Source organism: Acanthochromis polyacanthus, chromosome 1 (assembly GCF_021347895.1).
Source record: "Acanthochromis polyacanthus isolate Apoly-LR-REF ecotype Palm Island chromosome 1, KAUST_Apoly_ChrSc, whole genome shotgun sequence".
Classification (NCBI taxonomy): Eukaryota; Metazoa; Chordata; class Actinopteri; family Pomacentridae; genus Acanthochromis; species Acanthochromis polyacanthus.
The window spans coordinates 69,286,113-69,304,154 of record NC_067113.1 but is presented as its reverse complement, the minus strand read 5'-3'; the positions used below and the strand labels follow the sequence as shown (position 1 = coordinate 69,304,154).

The 18,042-nt window shown below is 36.9% G+C and overlaps 1 protein-coding gene across 1 annotated transcript in view; it reads right to left on the bottom strand.

The window, feature by feature from the left end:
* The window catches only part of LOC110971075 (aryl hydrocarbon receptor nuclear translocator-like), a 124,062-nt gene that overhangs the window by 10,228 nt on the left and 95,792 nt on the right, over positions 1 to 18,042 (bottom strand). The window contains exon 4 of the mRNA XM_051951809.1: positions 8,051 to 8,231. Coding sequence (XP_051807769.1) covers positions 8,051 to 8,231 — 181 coding nt within the window. The remainder of the gene's footprint in view (positions 1 to 8,050; positions 8,232 to 18,042) is intronic.

The following is an 18,042-nucleotide window of genomic DNA, read 5'->3' as shown; positions in this document are numbered from 1 at the left end:
ATCCTACATCTCGTTCTTCACCCTGACAGATTGTTTGGTTGCAGATCTTGGTCCATCAGGAGTCAACAGCAGCAGACTTTCAAAGTCGTCCTTGCGACCCTCAGTTGATGATAAGTGACGGAGACACTGAAGGAAGAAGAGTCTGGTGGAGAGTTTCTGCCTCTGTCTGGATTCCACTCAGGAGTAATAATTTCAGCCACTCAGCCTCCAGCAGCTCTCAGCCCGTTTGACTGATATTAGTCAAATTGCGTCATGCGCTTTTAAAGATGACTCTCTTTAACTGCAAGAGGGTGCTGAAAGGAGCGTCGGCTTCAAAGGAAGCTTCTCCTCCAAGGTCATCGGCTGTTTTAACTCCAATTTCAATACTTTATGAGTGTGACTGTAATTAAAAGGATGGGGTCAGCTTTCTGATTTATTACAACAGAGCAGCGGCGAGGTGAAGACGTTAATAAGTTCTCTAAAACCAGCTAAACTTCACCAGCGAGGAGAAACTCTGGACTCCTCTAGACGAGTCTCTGATGTTCAACAAACTGGACGAAGTAAAGAGATGCTCATCTGATGAACCTTCTGTCAAATCAATTAAATTTAGGTCATTTTGGGTCACATTTGGTTGTTTTACATCTTTTTAAGTTCTGAGGCTCAGAAATGATGAAAAAGTCCATTAAAAAGTGATAAATCTGGACTGGTGCATATTTTCATGGTCATTTTGTGTCATGTTTTGACTGCTTTTACGTCTTTTTTATGTTCGTTTCCACTAAATGTTGGTGTTTTGTCATGTTTTGCTCGTTTCATGGCTTTTTGTGGGTATCTGCCTTCAGTCTTAGTTGCTTTGTGTCGGTTTGGGGTTTTTGCATCTATTTATTCACATTTTTTCTCATTTTTTGGATATTATGCATCTTTTTGTGATTCTTTACATTTAGGATATTCTGCATCACATTTTAGTTCTTTTATGTCTTTTAAAGATCTTTTATGTCACCACAATGCAACTCAAAGCGTTTTACATGGACAATAAATTTATTGTCGGATCCTGTGTCCATGCACTCTCCCCGCTCGTCCTGTTCACTATAACTTCTTCAAAATATCTAAAAATAAAATTGAAGTTAAAGGATTCATCTTCTGACACATATTTAAACATCAGCACCTCCTCTGAGTGTTGCAGGAGCAGAGCATCGCTGCACCGGGAGATTCAAATCAACTTAATTTCTGTTTTACAGACGTTTTCATCACACCTTGTATTTTTGTTCTCTGCTGGTGCTGTAAATATGTACATTATTTATCATTCCATAGAGAAAGAAGGTGAGAAAAGTCTGTTAAAAAAGTAAAAATTCTGAACTCATCGGTGCAGAAATGAAACCACAGCGATTCAGATGTATTCAGAAATGATTTAGAACCAATGGAAATAAATTAAAGAGCAGTAATATTCAAATATATGTGAATCAGATGCTCTCAGATGTTGCTTTGTATGTTTTAACAGCAGCACAAACATCCATGAAGCAGATTTTTACCTAAACAGAGCGATTCTGCAGCATTAATCCAATAAAAGCTAAATTACCGCTGTGGAAGAATAATTTAATTTAATTTAATAAAGAATAATGTCTCTTTCTTTTGTTTCAAATTCACATTAGTCTTTTCAGATTCTACGATCCAGTTCGGTAAACAGATCCTCAGATAAAGTTTCTGGGTCTAAACAAAGACGAATAACAGCATCGATCGATCGGAGGAGGAGGAAGGTAAGAAACAGAAGAGGATAAAGAGGAGGAGGAGATGTAAAGAAATGGAAAAGCTCAGTCGGACACGTTAGCGTTCGGCGCTCGGCCAGGAATCGACCAGAACCAAACTAATGATGAAGCTGGAAACACATTAGTCACCGTCTGGAGGAACCGAGGGCGAGATGGAGAAAAAAAAACCCTACTAGAACCTGCAGAGGAATAAAATACTAAAATACATTTAATTCAGTTAAATATGATAAAACATTCTACTGACAGTAGATTTAATTCATCTTCTAATGAAATAGATTCAACCAAAAAACATTTCAGTAGAATTATCTTCTTATTTTTAATTACTTAATCAATAAGTTATTTCCCTGATTACTCATAAAAACAAAGTTGCTCCAGCTGGTATTTAAATTACATTTAAAATATATTTTAGGTGTTGTGTACTTAATTACAGAAATAAAAACACAAATTTTTAAAGCTGACAAACATTTAATGAACTTTTTTCTCCTATTTAATTAGTTTTGGCTTGTTTCTGTTATTTCACTCTGTTTCACTTCCTATCACTTAATTTTATGCTATTCCATCCATCCATCCATCCATTATCCATCCATCCATCCATCATCCATCATCCATCCATTATCCATCCATCCAGCCATCATCCATCCATCCATCCATCCATCCATCCATCCAGCCATCATCCATCCATCCATCCATCCATCCATCCATTATCCATCCATCCATCCATCATCCATCATCCATCCAGCCATCATCCATCCATCCATCCATCCATCCATCCATCCATCATCCATCCAGCCATCATCCATCCATCCATCCATCCATCCATCATCCATCCAGCCATCCATCCATCCATCCATCCATTATCCATCCAGCCATCCATCATCCATCATCCATCCAGCCATCATCCATCCATCCATCCATCCATCCATCCATCCATCATCATCCATCCATCCATCCATCATCCATCCATCCATCCATCATCCATCCATCCATCCATCCATCATCCATCCATCCATCCATCATCCATCCATCCATCCATCCATCCATCATCCATCCATCCATCATCCATCCATCCATCCATCATCATCCATCCATCCATCCATCCATCCATCCATCCATCCATCCATCATCCATCCATCCATCCATCATCCATCCATCCATCCTCTATACACCGCTTTATCCTCACTAGGGTCATGGGGGGTGCTGGAGTCTATCCCAGCTGACTCAGGTGAAGGCAGGGGACACCCTGGACAGGTCACCAGTCTGTCACAGGGCTACATATACAGACACACAATCACACTCACATTCACACCTACGGACAATTTAGAGTAACCAATTAACCTCAGCATGTTTGTGGACTGTGGGAGGAAGCCGGAGTACCCGGAGAAAACCCACGCATGCACAGGGAGAACATGCAAACTCCATGCAGAAAGATCCCAGGGATTTGAACCGGGGATCTTCTTGCTGCAAGGCGACAGTGCTAACCACTACGCCGCTGTGCAGCCCTTGAGTTTTATGCTATTTCACTTGATTATTTTATTTCACATTATTTCATCTTATTTCATTATTTTATTTGACTCTACTTTTATCATTCATTTTATTTTATCTTATTTCACTTTATATCATCTTATTTCACTTAATTCTATTTTATTTTACTATTTTTTACTATTATTTATTTCACTCTATTATCTTATTTTATTTTATTTGATCTTATTTCATTCTATTTTCTTTATGTCATTTTATCTTATTTCTCTTTATTATTTGGTTAACTTTACGATCTCATTTCACTTCATTTTATTTCATGTCCCTGAATTTTATGCTATATCACTTTATTTAATCTTATTTCACTTTATTTCATCTTATTTCACTTTATTATTCTGGATTAAATACTTCTTGTGAGGCTGATAACTGAGTTTTTTATTAGTTTTTTTTAGTTTTTATTATTTGTCAGGTTTTCATTCTTCGTTTTCAGGAAAAACAACCAGCGTCTCGATGACTCAACTGGCAGAAATCCTTAATCTAAAAAACATTTCCAAACGTTTCCTCTACGTCATCTGAAGGTTCTCTGGACGCCTGAAACCATCAGGAGCTCCTCCTGGGAGACTCTCACACAAATTCATATCAGCTGATCGTCTCTCTGGAGGGAAGTTAACGTTAAATAACAAATGAATCCTGATACTGCTGCTCCACTTATCACCAGGATCACTCATTCATAGACAGAGGATCACTCATTCATAGACGGAGGATCACTCATTCATAGACAGAGGATCACTCATTCATAGACAGAGGATCACTCATTCATAGACGGAGGATCACTCATTCATAGACGGAGGATCACTCATTCATAGACAGAGGATCACTCATTCATAGACAGAGGATCACTCATTCATAGACAGAGGATCACTCATTCACAGACGGAGGATCACTCATTCATAGACGGAGGATCACTCATTCATAGACAGAGGATCACTCATTCATAGACGGAGGATCACTCATTCACAGACAGAGGATCACTCATTCATAGACGGAGGATCACTCATTCATAGACGGAGGATCACTCATTCATAGACGGAGGATCACTCATTCATAGACAGAGGATCACTCATTCATAGACGGAGGATCACTCATTTTGGTTGTTTGCCTCATATTTGTGGTCATTTTGTGTCTATTTTGGTTGTTTTATTCATTTTGTGGTCATTTTGTGTCTATTTTGGTTGTTTTTATGTCTTTTTATGCTTGTACTGAATGTCGGTGTTTCGTGTCACGTTTTGCTTCATGGACTTTTTTCATGGTTATTTGCATACATTCAATCGTCCCGTCTGTGTGCAGATGAACACCTTCCTCCCTCTCTGTGCTCAAATTAACTCCGGGAATCGCGTCTAAACCTTCCTGTGTTTCTATCTTTAGGGTAAATTAGCAGAAGAAAGCGGCGTTCTGCTGTTTTCTTTCCCTCCAGACAAATTGACATTGACGGTCCATCCGTCCGGCTGCTCGGAGGTTTGCAGAAAGTCAAAGAGAGAAAGGAAAAAAAGAACAAAAAGCTCAAATGTGGAACTCCAATTAATTTAAAGCCCTCCCTCCTCCCTCCATCGCCAATCAGCCCAGAATAAATCCGCAGCAGATCTAATTACCGAGCCGTCTCCGAAGACCCCGGCCGCCACGAAGCCAATCTTCAGCTCCTTGTTTGAACAGGCTGATGAACTGAGGGACTCGATGGATATCAAGTCATTTTGTTTAATTTATAAATGGATTTTCCCCTAATACTTAAATTATCATCAGCGTGAGAGAGAGGCGGGGAGGTGGAAAGTCCCGAACAGGAGGAACAAGACAAAGAATCCTCCGAGGAAAAGAGTCCGTTCACGAGGAGACGACACCAAAATATTCAAACGTACGGCAGAGAAACAAGCCATGACCAATAATACCCACGTCTATTTAACTCTCTGGACCAAAAACCACCAACAGAATCACCAAAAGGACACCATTTTTAAGAAAATGTGCAGAATTACTCCAGTACTGTCCAAAATCACCTAGAAAATGTCTAAAATGACTCAATCTGGTTCAAAATGAGTAAAACAAATGTCCAAAATGACTAAAAGTTTACCTAATGGAGATGGAGATATGAAGTCAGACAAATGAACCTTAAAATCATAACTTTTAATCAAAATCACTTCATGCTTCATGTCTCAATTTAATATTTGTAAAAAAATACTGTTTAGACAAACCAAATTAGCCTAATTCTGCCTTGAAAAAAGTACAAAAATCTCAGTTTAAAATCACAATATTTCATAAAAATCAAATGATTCTTAAAGTCTCATTGAGATACACACGTGGACAAAATTGTTGGTACCCCTCAGTTAAAGAAGGAAAAACCCACAATTCTCACTGAAATCACTTGAAACTCACAAAAGTAACAATAAATAAAAATTTATTGAAAATTAAATAATCAAAATCAGCCATCACTTTTGAATTGTTGATTAACATAATTATTTAAAAAAACAAACTAATGAAATAGGGCTGGACAAAAATGATGGTACCCATAACTTAATATTTTGTTGCACAACCTTTTGAGGCAATCACTGCAATGAAACGATTTCTGTATTTGTCAATGAGCGTTCTGCAGCTGTCAACAGGTATTTTGGCCCACTCCTCATGAGCAAACAGCTCCAGTTGTCTCAGGTTTGATGGGTGTCTTCTCCAAATGACATGTTTCAGCTCCTTCCACATATGTTCAATGGGATTCAGATCTGGGCTCATAGAAGGCCACTTTAGAATAGTCCAACGCTTTTCTCTCAGCCATTCTTGGGTGTTTTTGGCTGTGTGTTTTGGATGGTTGTCCTGTTGGAAGACCCATGACCTGCGACTGAGACCAAGCTTTCTGACACTAGGCAGCACATTTCTCTCCAGAATGCCTTGATAGTCTTCAGATTTCATCGTACCTTGCACACTTTCAAGACACCCTGTGCCAGATGCAGCAAAGCAGCCCCAAAACATTACTGAGCCTCCTCCATGTTTCACCGTAGGGACAGTGTTCTTTTCTTCGTATGCTTGGTTTTTGAGTCTATGAACATAGAGTTGATGTGCCTTACCAAAAAGCTCCAGTTTGGTCTCATCTGTCCAAAGGACATTCTCCCAGAAGCTTTGTGGCTTGTCAACATGCATTTTTGCAAATTCCAGTCTGGCTTTTTTATGAGTTTTTTTCAGCAGTGGTGTCCTCCTTGGTCGTCTCCCATGAAGTCCACTTTGGCTCAAACAACGACGAATGGTGCGATCTGACACTGATGTACCTTGGCCTTGGAGTTCACCTTTCATTTCTTTGGAGGTTGCTCTGGGCTCTTTGGATACAATTCCAACGATCCGTCTCTTCAATTTGTCATCAGTTTTCCTCTTGCGGCCACGTCCAGGGAGGTTGGCTACTGTCCCGTGGGTCTTGAACTTCTGAATAATATGAGCCACTGTTGTCACAGGAACTTCAAGCTGTTTAGAGATGGTCTTATAGCCTTTACCTTTAAGATGTTTGTCTATCATTTTTTTTTCGGATGTCCTGGGACAATTCTCTCCTTCGCTTTCTGTTGTCCATGTTCAGTGTGGTACACACCTTTTCACCAAACAGCAGGGTGACTACTTGTCTCCCTTTAAATAGGCAGACTGACTGATTATGAGTTTGGAAACACCTGTGATGTCAATTAAATGACACACCTGAGTTAATCATGTCACTCTGGTCAAATAGTTTTCAATCTTTTATAGAGGTACCATCATTTTTGTCCAGGCCTGTTTCATTAGTTTGTTTTTTTAAATAATTATGTTAATCAACAATTCAAAAGTGATGGCTGTTTTTGATTATTTAATTTTCAATAAATTTTTATTTATTGTTACTTTTGTGAGTTTCAAGTGATTTCAGTGAGAATTGTGGGTTTTTCCTTCTTTAACTGAGGGGTACCAACAATTTTGTCCACGTGTGTATTTGCCAAAAACAAACAATCTACACTGAACAGATCCTGTAAAAAAAAAAAAAACTTTCCTGATTCCATTTGATTCTTCAGGACTGGACGTCACAAAACCTCCACAAAAAGATGCAAAACAACCAAAAACATCGAAACTAACCACAAAAAGATGAAAAACTACCACAGAAACATTCAACACATCCCCAGAATGATCAAATATGATGTGAAAAGTTAAGAAAACTACCACAAAAAGATGCAAAGTTACCCCTAGAAACATGTAAAAGTACCTCATAAACATGTAAAAGCACCATATAAAATGTTAAGTGATCAGAGAAAGATGCAGAACTACCACAAAAACACAACACAGCCACAGAAAGATGCAAAACTACAGCAAAAAGATGGCAGAGTAGCATGTAAGAGTGTAAAATGACCACAGAAACATGCAAAATCTCCAAATAAAGATGTAAAAGTATCAAATAAAGATGAAAAACAAACCTAGCAGATGTAAAATGACCGGAAAAAAGCAAAATGAGCACAAAAACGCAGAAGAGTTCCCCAAAAAGATGAAACACAACCCTCAGAAAGATGCAAAATGACTCAGATTAGTCTGTAAAATGACCCCAAGAAAGATCCAACACAGCCAAAAAAAGATGTTAAAGGAGTTTAGAACCCGAAAGACTCAAACAGACTGAAGTCTCCACATCTGATCAATGAGTCTTCAGGAGAAACTTCAACCAGAACTATCCAGAAGAACGTCAGCCTGTGGAGCAGGAAGCTGCACTAAATCTACGATCTTACAGATCAAACTAGAAGCTGAACTCGATTCCTTCCATCAGAACCTCCAGTCAAACATCTGCTCCCTCCATGGGTTCCTACCTGGTTCTGGCGTCTCCGAGTGTGACGACGATGAAGCCGATGAAGCTCCGTCTTCGTTCACGGCTCCCTGTGACAGACTCATCCCTCGGCCCGGAGGAAGCTTCATGCCCAGCTGCTCGGCCATCTCCACGTGGTCTCCAGGATGGACGTAGTCAAAGACGCTGCTGCCCGTCAGCTCCACCTGAGGACAACCAGAAGATTTGGGACGTTAGCGTCCGTCCAAACTGTCCTCATTCACCCAACATTTAGTGGAATCCAACAACATCTAGAGAGAGAACGCTGGAGGTCAGATAAAGAAAACATCTAAACACATCTGCATCCAACATGGACATTTATGGAATGTATTCACATTATTTTTTATTGCTCTTCTCACCACTACATTGCTACAAAGTCGCCTGAAATGGATCCAGACTCAAATGAAACCTGTTCAAAAATGATTAAAACTTGATTAACCCTCATGTTGTCCTCATTTACAGAAACCAAAAAATACAGTTTCCTTGTCTGAAAAAAATTTAAAAATTCAGCCAAAAAAACTCTCCAAATATCTGAAAATTTGCAACACCTTCAGGAAGAAACGTTCAATAATTCCTTAAAAGTTTCACTTAAGTTTTATTTTTTTTAAAAATTGGCTCCAAATTTGGCTAGACAATTCTTGTAAATATTTTTTTTAAATGAGTAAAAATATTCCCAAAAATTCTAAAAATATCTAAAGTGATTCCATATAAATCAGTAAAACATCAAATTTTTTTCAAGAACATTCACATAAAAATCAATCAAAATCCAGTGAAATTCACTGAATTTTTTTGAATGCCCTGAAGAAACATTTTTAACATTTCTTTTTTTCCATCAAAAAATATTCAAAGATTTCCCAAAAATGTTGAAAATGTGGACATCAGAAGTTTCACTGTGAAAATATATTTTTTTCACATTTTCAAACTTTAAAACGGGTCAGTTTGACCCGCAGGACGACACGAAGGTTACAACAAGCGACCAAAACCTGAAATTAAAATTGTGATATTTTAGCAAAATCATTTTATTCTGAAAGTTGCATTTAAAAATGTGTTTAAAATGAACCATCGAGACAAACTGGATTCTGTAAAAAAAAAAAAAAATCTGTTTTTGGATCAACAGTGAAACTAGGACTGACTGAACTGTGATCAACAACTAGTGGAGGAAAATTCAGAAACTTTTCAAACATCCGTGCAGCCGTTGAAGCTTAGCGACAGTTAGCATACAGATGTAAATGTGGATCTAAACTCTTCCTCCTCCTCCTCTTCTTCCTCTCTAACCCTCCATGGAGAATTTTCTTCTGGAATAAATAATCTGGTTCTTATTAAATAAACAGTTTAGTGGCTCCACCTTAAACACTCTCATTAGCAGCAGAGCAGGATTTGTCCTCGTTAATTAGGGATGAGACACACACACACGATAACACACACACACACACACACACACTATAACACACACACACATACAAACTAAAACACACGTCAAGGTTACAAAAACACTGAAACACAATTAGGAGCTGATTTTCTCTTTAAGGTTTGAGACGCATCAACAAGATGTTTGTTTCTGTGCTAATCTGTGTGTGTGTTATAATGTGTGTGTTGTAGCGTGTTGTAGAGTGTTTGTGGGGTCCGCTGGGACAAAGGGGATTACATGGGTGTAATCCCTTTAATAAGAAATCCCTTTAAGGTAATTTAGGCCCTCATAGAATCTCATCTGGAGCAGAAAGTGATGATTAAGAAACCAGGCTGATCACTCACGTGCACGCCCCCCGGTGCACACTCCCGGTGCACGCCCCCTGGTGCACCCCTAATGGCCCCGGTGCACCCTGGGAGTTGGCGTTCTTGTTTACACGTTCCGCCGCTAATTGGATCGGAGCCGTTGGACTTTAATAAACTAAAAGTAAAAAACGGTAAAAATAAACGCATATTTCTGTAAAATCATTCAATTTTTAGCTGATTTAAATTAAAAACAAAACTGTGTCGTCTTACGGTCACACATTAAAAAGCAATAATTTCTGTAAAAATACAGATTTTATTGAAGACATTATTTAGAGTTTTGGTTTTTTGCATGAAATTGTAAAAATGTAAATCAATCAATAAATAAAATCTCTGAATATTTATTATCTGTAATTTAACCAAATGAGGAAATCTGTTAATGAAAAAAAATATTTTTTGCATATAAATTGTAAAAAGGTAAAAAAGTAGAAAAATTAAAAGAAAAAAATAAATGAAAAACAAAATCTGTGAGTATTTATTATCTGTAAATTAAAAAATCTATTTGCTATTTCTCCATATAAATTGTAAAATCTAAAAAACAAATGAAAATAAACAGCAAAATAAAAACATGTGAATATTTATTATTATCTGTACATAAACCAACCTGAGAAAACTTTAAATTATATATATATATATCTTTTTTAATCCAGATTTATTTTTGCAAATGCTGACAAATATCTGGACCATAATGATGATTTTGTTAATTCAAATGCAGTAAAATTGTGTAACTTTATAATTAAACAATTTTAAACAAATACTCTTTGTAAAAATACAAATTTTATTTAGAGTTTTGCTCTTTATATATTTTTAAAGTAAATTGTAAAAATGATTTAAAAATTATAATAATAAATAAAAATAAATACAGAAATAAAAAATAAATATATGAATATTTGTTATCTGTAATTTAATCAGACTGGGAAATCTGTGAATTAAAAATAAATATTTAACTTTATAAATCCTCAATGCAATTTTTTTGTTACAAATAATGACAAATATCTGAACTTTGTCCCTAAAAACCTGGAAGCGGTTGTAAATGCGATTTAAAGTGATTAAAATTGGTTGAAAATGACGAAAACCCGATCAAAGTGATTAAAATTTGACTTCAGTGATTCAAGATTAAAAGGATTTAAACTAAAATGACCTGAACTTTGACCTTAATGATCTAAAAACTGTTCAAAATGACTAAAACTTGTTTGGAAAGACTCAAAAATATTCCAAAATAATGAAAATTTGACCAAATTGATTCAAATTGATTCAAAGTGACTGAAAATTTGTTCAAAATGACTTGAAATTTGTGCAAAATTATGAACAATGTTTAAAATAATCTAGAAATTGCCCAAAATAACTACAATTTCACCAAATTGCCTAAAATTGGTTTAAAATTACTTAAACATTGTCCATAATGATCTACAAAGTGTTCAAAGTGACTGAAAACCCATCTAAAATGATTCAAACTGGTTCAAAATGACTCATACATTGTCCAAAATGAGTAAAACTTGTTGAAAATTACTCAAAAACTCGCCAAAATTACTTGAACTTTGTCCCTAAAAACTTAGAAATTGTTCAAAAATGACTAAAACGTGTTTAGAAAGACTCATAGTTGTCAGAAATGACTAAAAGATGTCCAAAATCACTCAGAAATTGACCAAAATTACTAGAATGCTGTCCAAAGCAAATAAAGCAAATTAAAATGACTCAAAATTGTGCAGAATTACTCTAATCCTGTCCAAAATAATCTAGAAACTGTTCAAAATTACTAAAAATTTGACCTAATTGACTAAAATTGGTTGAACATGATTCTAAATTATTGAAACTTTGCCCTGAATAATCTAGAAATCATCCAGAATGAACGAATGAAACTCGGGTTTAACTTTGCTGCTCATTGGAGGACGGACTAAAACATCTGTCTGAGCCGCTGGCAGATGAACAGACTGATTTAAAACCTCTCAATGCCACTTCCTGTTCTCAAGCCAACCACGTGTTGGAGTTTTTAATCAGCCTAAACCCTGGCAGCTGCAGCCTCCATACATCATGTTCTCCTTCCAGAGGTGGGCCAAGTGATTTACACCACCACGGTCGGGTTTTCCTTCTAATTCCACCAGGATCATCGGATGTTTCCTCCCCGGAGACTCTGGTCTGACCGGGACGCCCAGAAGGACGAATCTGAGTCCAGCTGTCCGTCTGCTACAGATCTGGGTCAAAGAATTCACCAGGATCATGTCAAAATGATATCTAGAATTATTAGGTATAATGTGTCTAATTTTAACCAAATAAGACGATCTATTAGTGATCAAGCTGCTATGATGTATTTGCACTGTATGATCTTTTCCCATGTAAGTTACTGTATAACAATTTGGTCTTTGACAGGAGCAACAGTTTTAGAACCAATTAAAAGGCTTTATAAAAAAGCATTGAAAATCTTAGATAAAAAACCCTTCACTTACCATTACTGTAACATTCTCCCAAAATATAATTTGTTAACCTTTGAAAACTTTATAAAATTCAAAAATCTCTGTTTTATTTATAAAACCTTACACGGGCTGACCCCACCTCCCCTCAAAAGTTATATAAAATATAGAAGTTCCTCAATTACCACACGAGCCGTAAGCAGAGGTGACTGTGAGGCTCCACAGAGAAAAACTGTCATTGGTCGAAATGTTCTGTCTTATAAAGGCAGCGTACAGTGGAACAGTCTGCCAATGACAGTGAGGGAGATCCCCACCTTTACAGCTTTTAAAACTAAACTAAAAGATTGGCTTAGGTTAACCCAAACCTGTGAGCATAATTGATGTAAAATAATAAATGCACCTTAGAGTGATGTGCAATGCTCTATAGCACTTCATGGGAAGTATTTTTAGAAATTATACTGTATATTTTTATAAACCAACTGAAATAATTTATATTTATTAGTATGTAAACCACTAAATGCACCTTAGGGCAAGTGTGCAATGCACCAAAACACTTAAAGTCAATTTACTGTGATATTTTGCTTTGTTTGGGTGACTTTGCGGGGATCCTTTGGTTGATCTTCTATGGAGTATTGTGGATGTAAATTGTCCTTGTGTCTTGTCTCACTGTGTCTGTCCTACATATTGCCTTTCTTTATTGTTATTGTGATTTGTGATTCCTCTGTCCTCCTTTGTCCTCTTCTATTTGAGAACTTTTTATTTCATGTTTTATGAGACACATCACATCAACCTGGCAGGGACAACAGATGGAAATTAGCCTTTGGCTATAATCTGGCATATTTACACTTGTGTTCATTAATATGTACTGTCCCTATGAAATAAATAAATTAATTAAATAAATAAATAAGGATCCACAGAAGAAGAGAAAATACAGAAGATAGAGTCAGCTGAGACTAAAGACGCACTGAGCATGTGCAGAAATGTTTCAGGTAACTTTAATAAAACAGAGACGGAAGAATTAATGTGAGCAAGTTTAAAGAAAACAGATTTCCTGAGATCTCTGTCAGTTTAAATAACTTTCACTTCATTAGGACTAGGGCTGGGCGATAAATCGAATTAATTCTATTAATTCGCATTTTTAAAACCTGACAATTTGAAAATTTACGAAATTGTAAAATCAAGGCGAGCTTAAATATATAACAATCCAGATTCTTCTTCTGCTTTTCACGACTTGTACACTGGCGTTTGCTTCCGCCTCTCATCTCCTTCCGCCAAAACACTCACACCCCCGTCATGGCGGACAGAACAGCAGACGAAGAGTTGGTCGCGAGAAAAGGGCCTCATGTTACATCGATTATATGGAAGTGGTTCGGCTTTGACAAGACTGACACAGAGCAAACTACAGTCATGTGCAAGGTTTGCAAAAGTACTGTGAAAACGAAGAGTAGCAGCACAACTAACCTCTTTCAGCACCTCGGACAGAGGCATCCTAAAGAATGGGAAGAGTGCTGCAGCTACAGGAGTGCAGCATGGCTAGCACTAGCCATAGCTAACAGACGCAAAGAAACAACAGAAATCCATTAAAATCGTCATCGTCCACGATGACTAAAAATATCCAGATTTTATTTTTTGGCCATGTCACCCAGCCCTAATTAAGACACATTTTTATGACTTAACAAACGGTGAGTGATTTCGGACTAATTTTAGAGAAAGTTTTGAGACATTTTGCTCAATATTTTGAATTTTTAAGCAAAGTTTGAGTAATTTTTGAGAATTCCAAAGAAATTTGGGATGAATTTTTGTAATTACACACAAGTTTCAGTCATTTTAGATTTTTTTTTCTCATTTTAAGCAAATTTTGGACAAATCTTTTCCATTTTAAACTGGCTTTGGGTCATTTTAAACATATTTCATACTTCTTCATGATGTTCTGCTTCCACAGAGCAGCAGCATTTTAGGTACATTTGGAATAATTTTAGAAAATGTTAAAGTAATAATGAACAACTTTCAGATAATTTTGGGAAGAATAAATCATATGGACACATTTTGGAAAAACCTCCAATCTCCAACCTCCATTTTATGCAGAATAAATCAGTCTGGACACATTTGAGGCATTTCGGAAAAATTCTGGACAAGTTGTGAATCATTTTGGAGTAAATTTGTAAAATAAATAAAGAAACGTTTCTGATGTTGAGATGTCTCAGAGTTCTCTCTCCTTCTTCATGATGTTCTGCTTCTACAGAGCTGCAGGACTTCAGATTAAAAATGAACCACAGTGAAGAAAAACGAGACAAAAATGCAGAAAAAAAAGCCAAAAACTGCTTGAGGTCGAAGGAGTTAAACAGAAAACAACACAGAGAACAGAATGTCTGATGGTTTATTGTGATCTGACATCCTGTTCTGTTGTAACTGAGTTCTGGTTTCATGTTCTCCGTCTTTCATCTTCTAAAAGCCACCAGAACCTCCAGCATCAGCAGCTCCGTCTGACTCCAGCTGGACCGACTGATGTTCCGTCTCCTCCGTGACCTCCAGAAGAAAAACTCCGTTTGAGTTCTGACGCTGTTTGTCTGTTCGACGTCTTCAGATAAAACTTATTAAAACACAACAGCAGCGGCGGCGGCGTCTTTATCGCCGCTCGTCCTTTCAGACAAGGACACGAGTGACAGAAGACAATAAGAGTGACGGAGATAACCGGCCGGCGAACACACAAACTAACCTCCGTCCTTATCGGAGACGAGTGATGCTGTCAGCTGTAATTACTGCAGAGAGACGAGCTGCTCACGCCACGTTAAAAACACACAACGGGAAGAGAAATAAAGTCACACTGCTGCAGATACACAACACAGAAATAAAGTCACACTGCTGCAGATACACAACACAGAAATAAAGTCACACTGCTGCAGATACACAACACAGAAATAAAGTCACACTATTACAGATACACAACACAGAAATAAAGTCACACTATTACAGATACACAACACAGAAATAAAGTCACACTACTACAGATACACAACACAGAAATAAAGTCACACTACTACAGATACACAACACAGAAATAAAGTCACACTGCTACAGATACACAACACAGAAATAAAGTCACACTCTTACAGATACACAACACAGAAATAAAGTCACACTATTACAGATACACAACACAGAAATAAAGTCACACTACTACAGATACACAACACAGAAATAAAGTCACACTGCTGCAGATACACAACACAGAAATAAAGTCACACTATTACAGATACACAACACAGAAATAAAGTCACACTACTACAGATACACAACACAGAAATAAAGTCACACTGCTGCAGATACACAACACAGAAATAAAGTCACACTACTACAGATACACAACACAGAAATAAAGTCACACTGCTACAGATACACAACACAGAAATAAAGTCACACTACTACAGATACACAACACAGAAATAAAGTCACACTAGTACAGATACACAACACAGAAATAAAGTCACACTATTACAGATACACAACACAGAAATAAAGTCACACTGCTGCAGATACACAACACAGAAATAGAGTCACACTATTACAGATACACAACACAGAAATAAAGTCACACTAGTACAGATACACAACACAGAAATAAAGTCACACTATTACAGATACACAACACAGAAATAAAGTCACACTATTACAGATACACAACACAGAAATAAAGTCACACTATTACAGATACACAACACAGAAATAAAGTCACACTGCTGCAGATACACAACACAGAAATAGAGTCACACTATTACAGATACACAACACAGAAATAAAGTCACACTAGTACAGATACACAACACAGAAATAAAGTCACACTACTACAGATACACAACACAGAAATAAAGTCACACTGCTGCAGATACACAACAGAAATAAAGTCACACTACTACAGATACACAACACAGAAATAAAGTCACACTGCTGCAGATACACAACCGAAATAAAGTCACACTACTACAGATACACAACACAGAAATAAAGTCACACTATTACAGATACACAACACAGAAATAAAGTCACACTATTACAGATACACAACACAGAAATAAAGTCACACTGCTGCAGATACACAACACAGAAATAAAGTCACACTATTACAGATACACAACACAGAAATAAAGTCACACTATTACAGATACACAACACAGAAATAAAGTCACACTGCTGCAGATACACAACACAGAAATAAAGTCACACTATTACAGATACACAACACAGAAATAAAGTCACACTACTACAGATACACAACACAGAAATAAAGTCACACTACTACAGATACATAACACAGAAATAAAGTCACACTGCTGCAGATACACAACACAGAAATAAAGTCACACTATTACAGATACACAACACAGAAATAAAGTCACACTGCTGCAGATACACAGCACAGAAATAAAGTCACACTACTACAGATACACAACACAGAAATAAAGTCACACTACTACAGATACACAACACAGAAATAAAGTCACACTGCTGCAGATACACAACACAGAAATAAAGTCACACTATTACAGATACACAACACAGAAATAAAGTCACACTATTACAGATACACAACACAGAAATAAAGTCACACTGCTGCAGATACACAACACAGAAATAAAGTCACACTACTACAGATACACAACACAGAAATAAAGTCACACTGCTGCAGATACACAACACAGAAATAAAGTCACACTATTACAGATACACAATACAGAAATAAAGTCACACTATTACAGATACACAACACAGAAATAAAGTCACACTGCTGCAGATACACAACACAGAAATAAAGTCACACTACTACAGATACACAACACAGAAATAAAGTCACACTGCTGCAGATACACAACACAGAAATAAAGTCACACTGCTGCAGATACACAACATGAAACATGTCCAAGTTTACTCAAAACTTGCATAAAATGCTTCAAAGTTTGTCCAATAATATTGTAAAATTGTCCAAAATGGCAGAGAGGAAAAGTCTGGAAACATGGAGATAAAAAAATCTACACGATGACGAGATGTAAGACAACAGAAATGAGACGCAAAAGAATCCAAATAGTCAGAACTCAAAATAAATAATTGGATATTCAGGTCCAGCCCTACAGGCAGCTTACCCAAACACATGGTTAAAAATCAGTTCTGGATCAACAGTTGGAGTCTTCAAAAAGTTCTCAAGAAAGATTCTTCAAGCGGTCTTCAGTCTGATGAGAATAAAGTTTATTCAATCCAGAGGCTGGAAGAACCAACAGGAGCAACTTGTGGAGATGTTGCCTGACTACACAAAGCATTACTTCGTCTTTTATAGCTTCTTCTAAACTCTCCTCTTCTGTTCTGGAACCACCCATCAGGCTCCATGGGTTTCCGTTGGGTCTGTGTTTTCCACAGGATTATTTAGAGAATTCATAACTTCAGTTGACACGTTAGCTCTTCCAATCTCATCTTTGTTTGCTCGAAAATCCTCTTCATCTCATTTTATCATTTCTTCGGTCTTAAAATGCCACAACAGTAGGACTAAACACTGAACATCTTTACTTCTGTCTCCTAAAGATGAACACTTTACAGCTTCAGCACCACCTTCAACCTATTTACATTTATTTATTTATTTATTTATACATCTTGATATCAGAAGTTTTGATGCTGTTTTCTGTTGCTGCTGGTCTAAAACCCATTCAGTCTTTGGTCAGTTAGTTTCTTTACGTCTCCACTGTATAACTCTGATTTAATAATTTTTATTGAAGAACTGTGACTGAATAACTTTGAATAACTGATCTAATTGTGA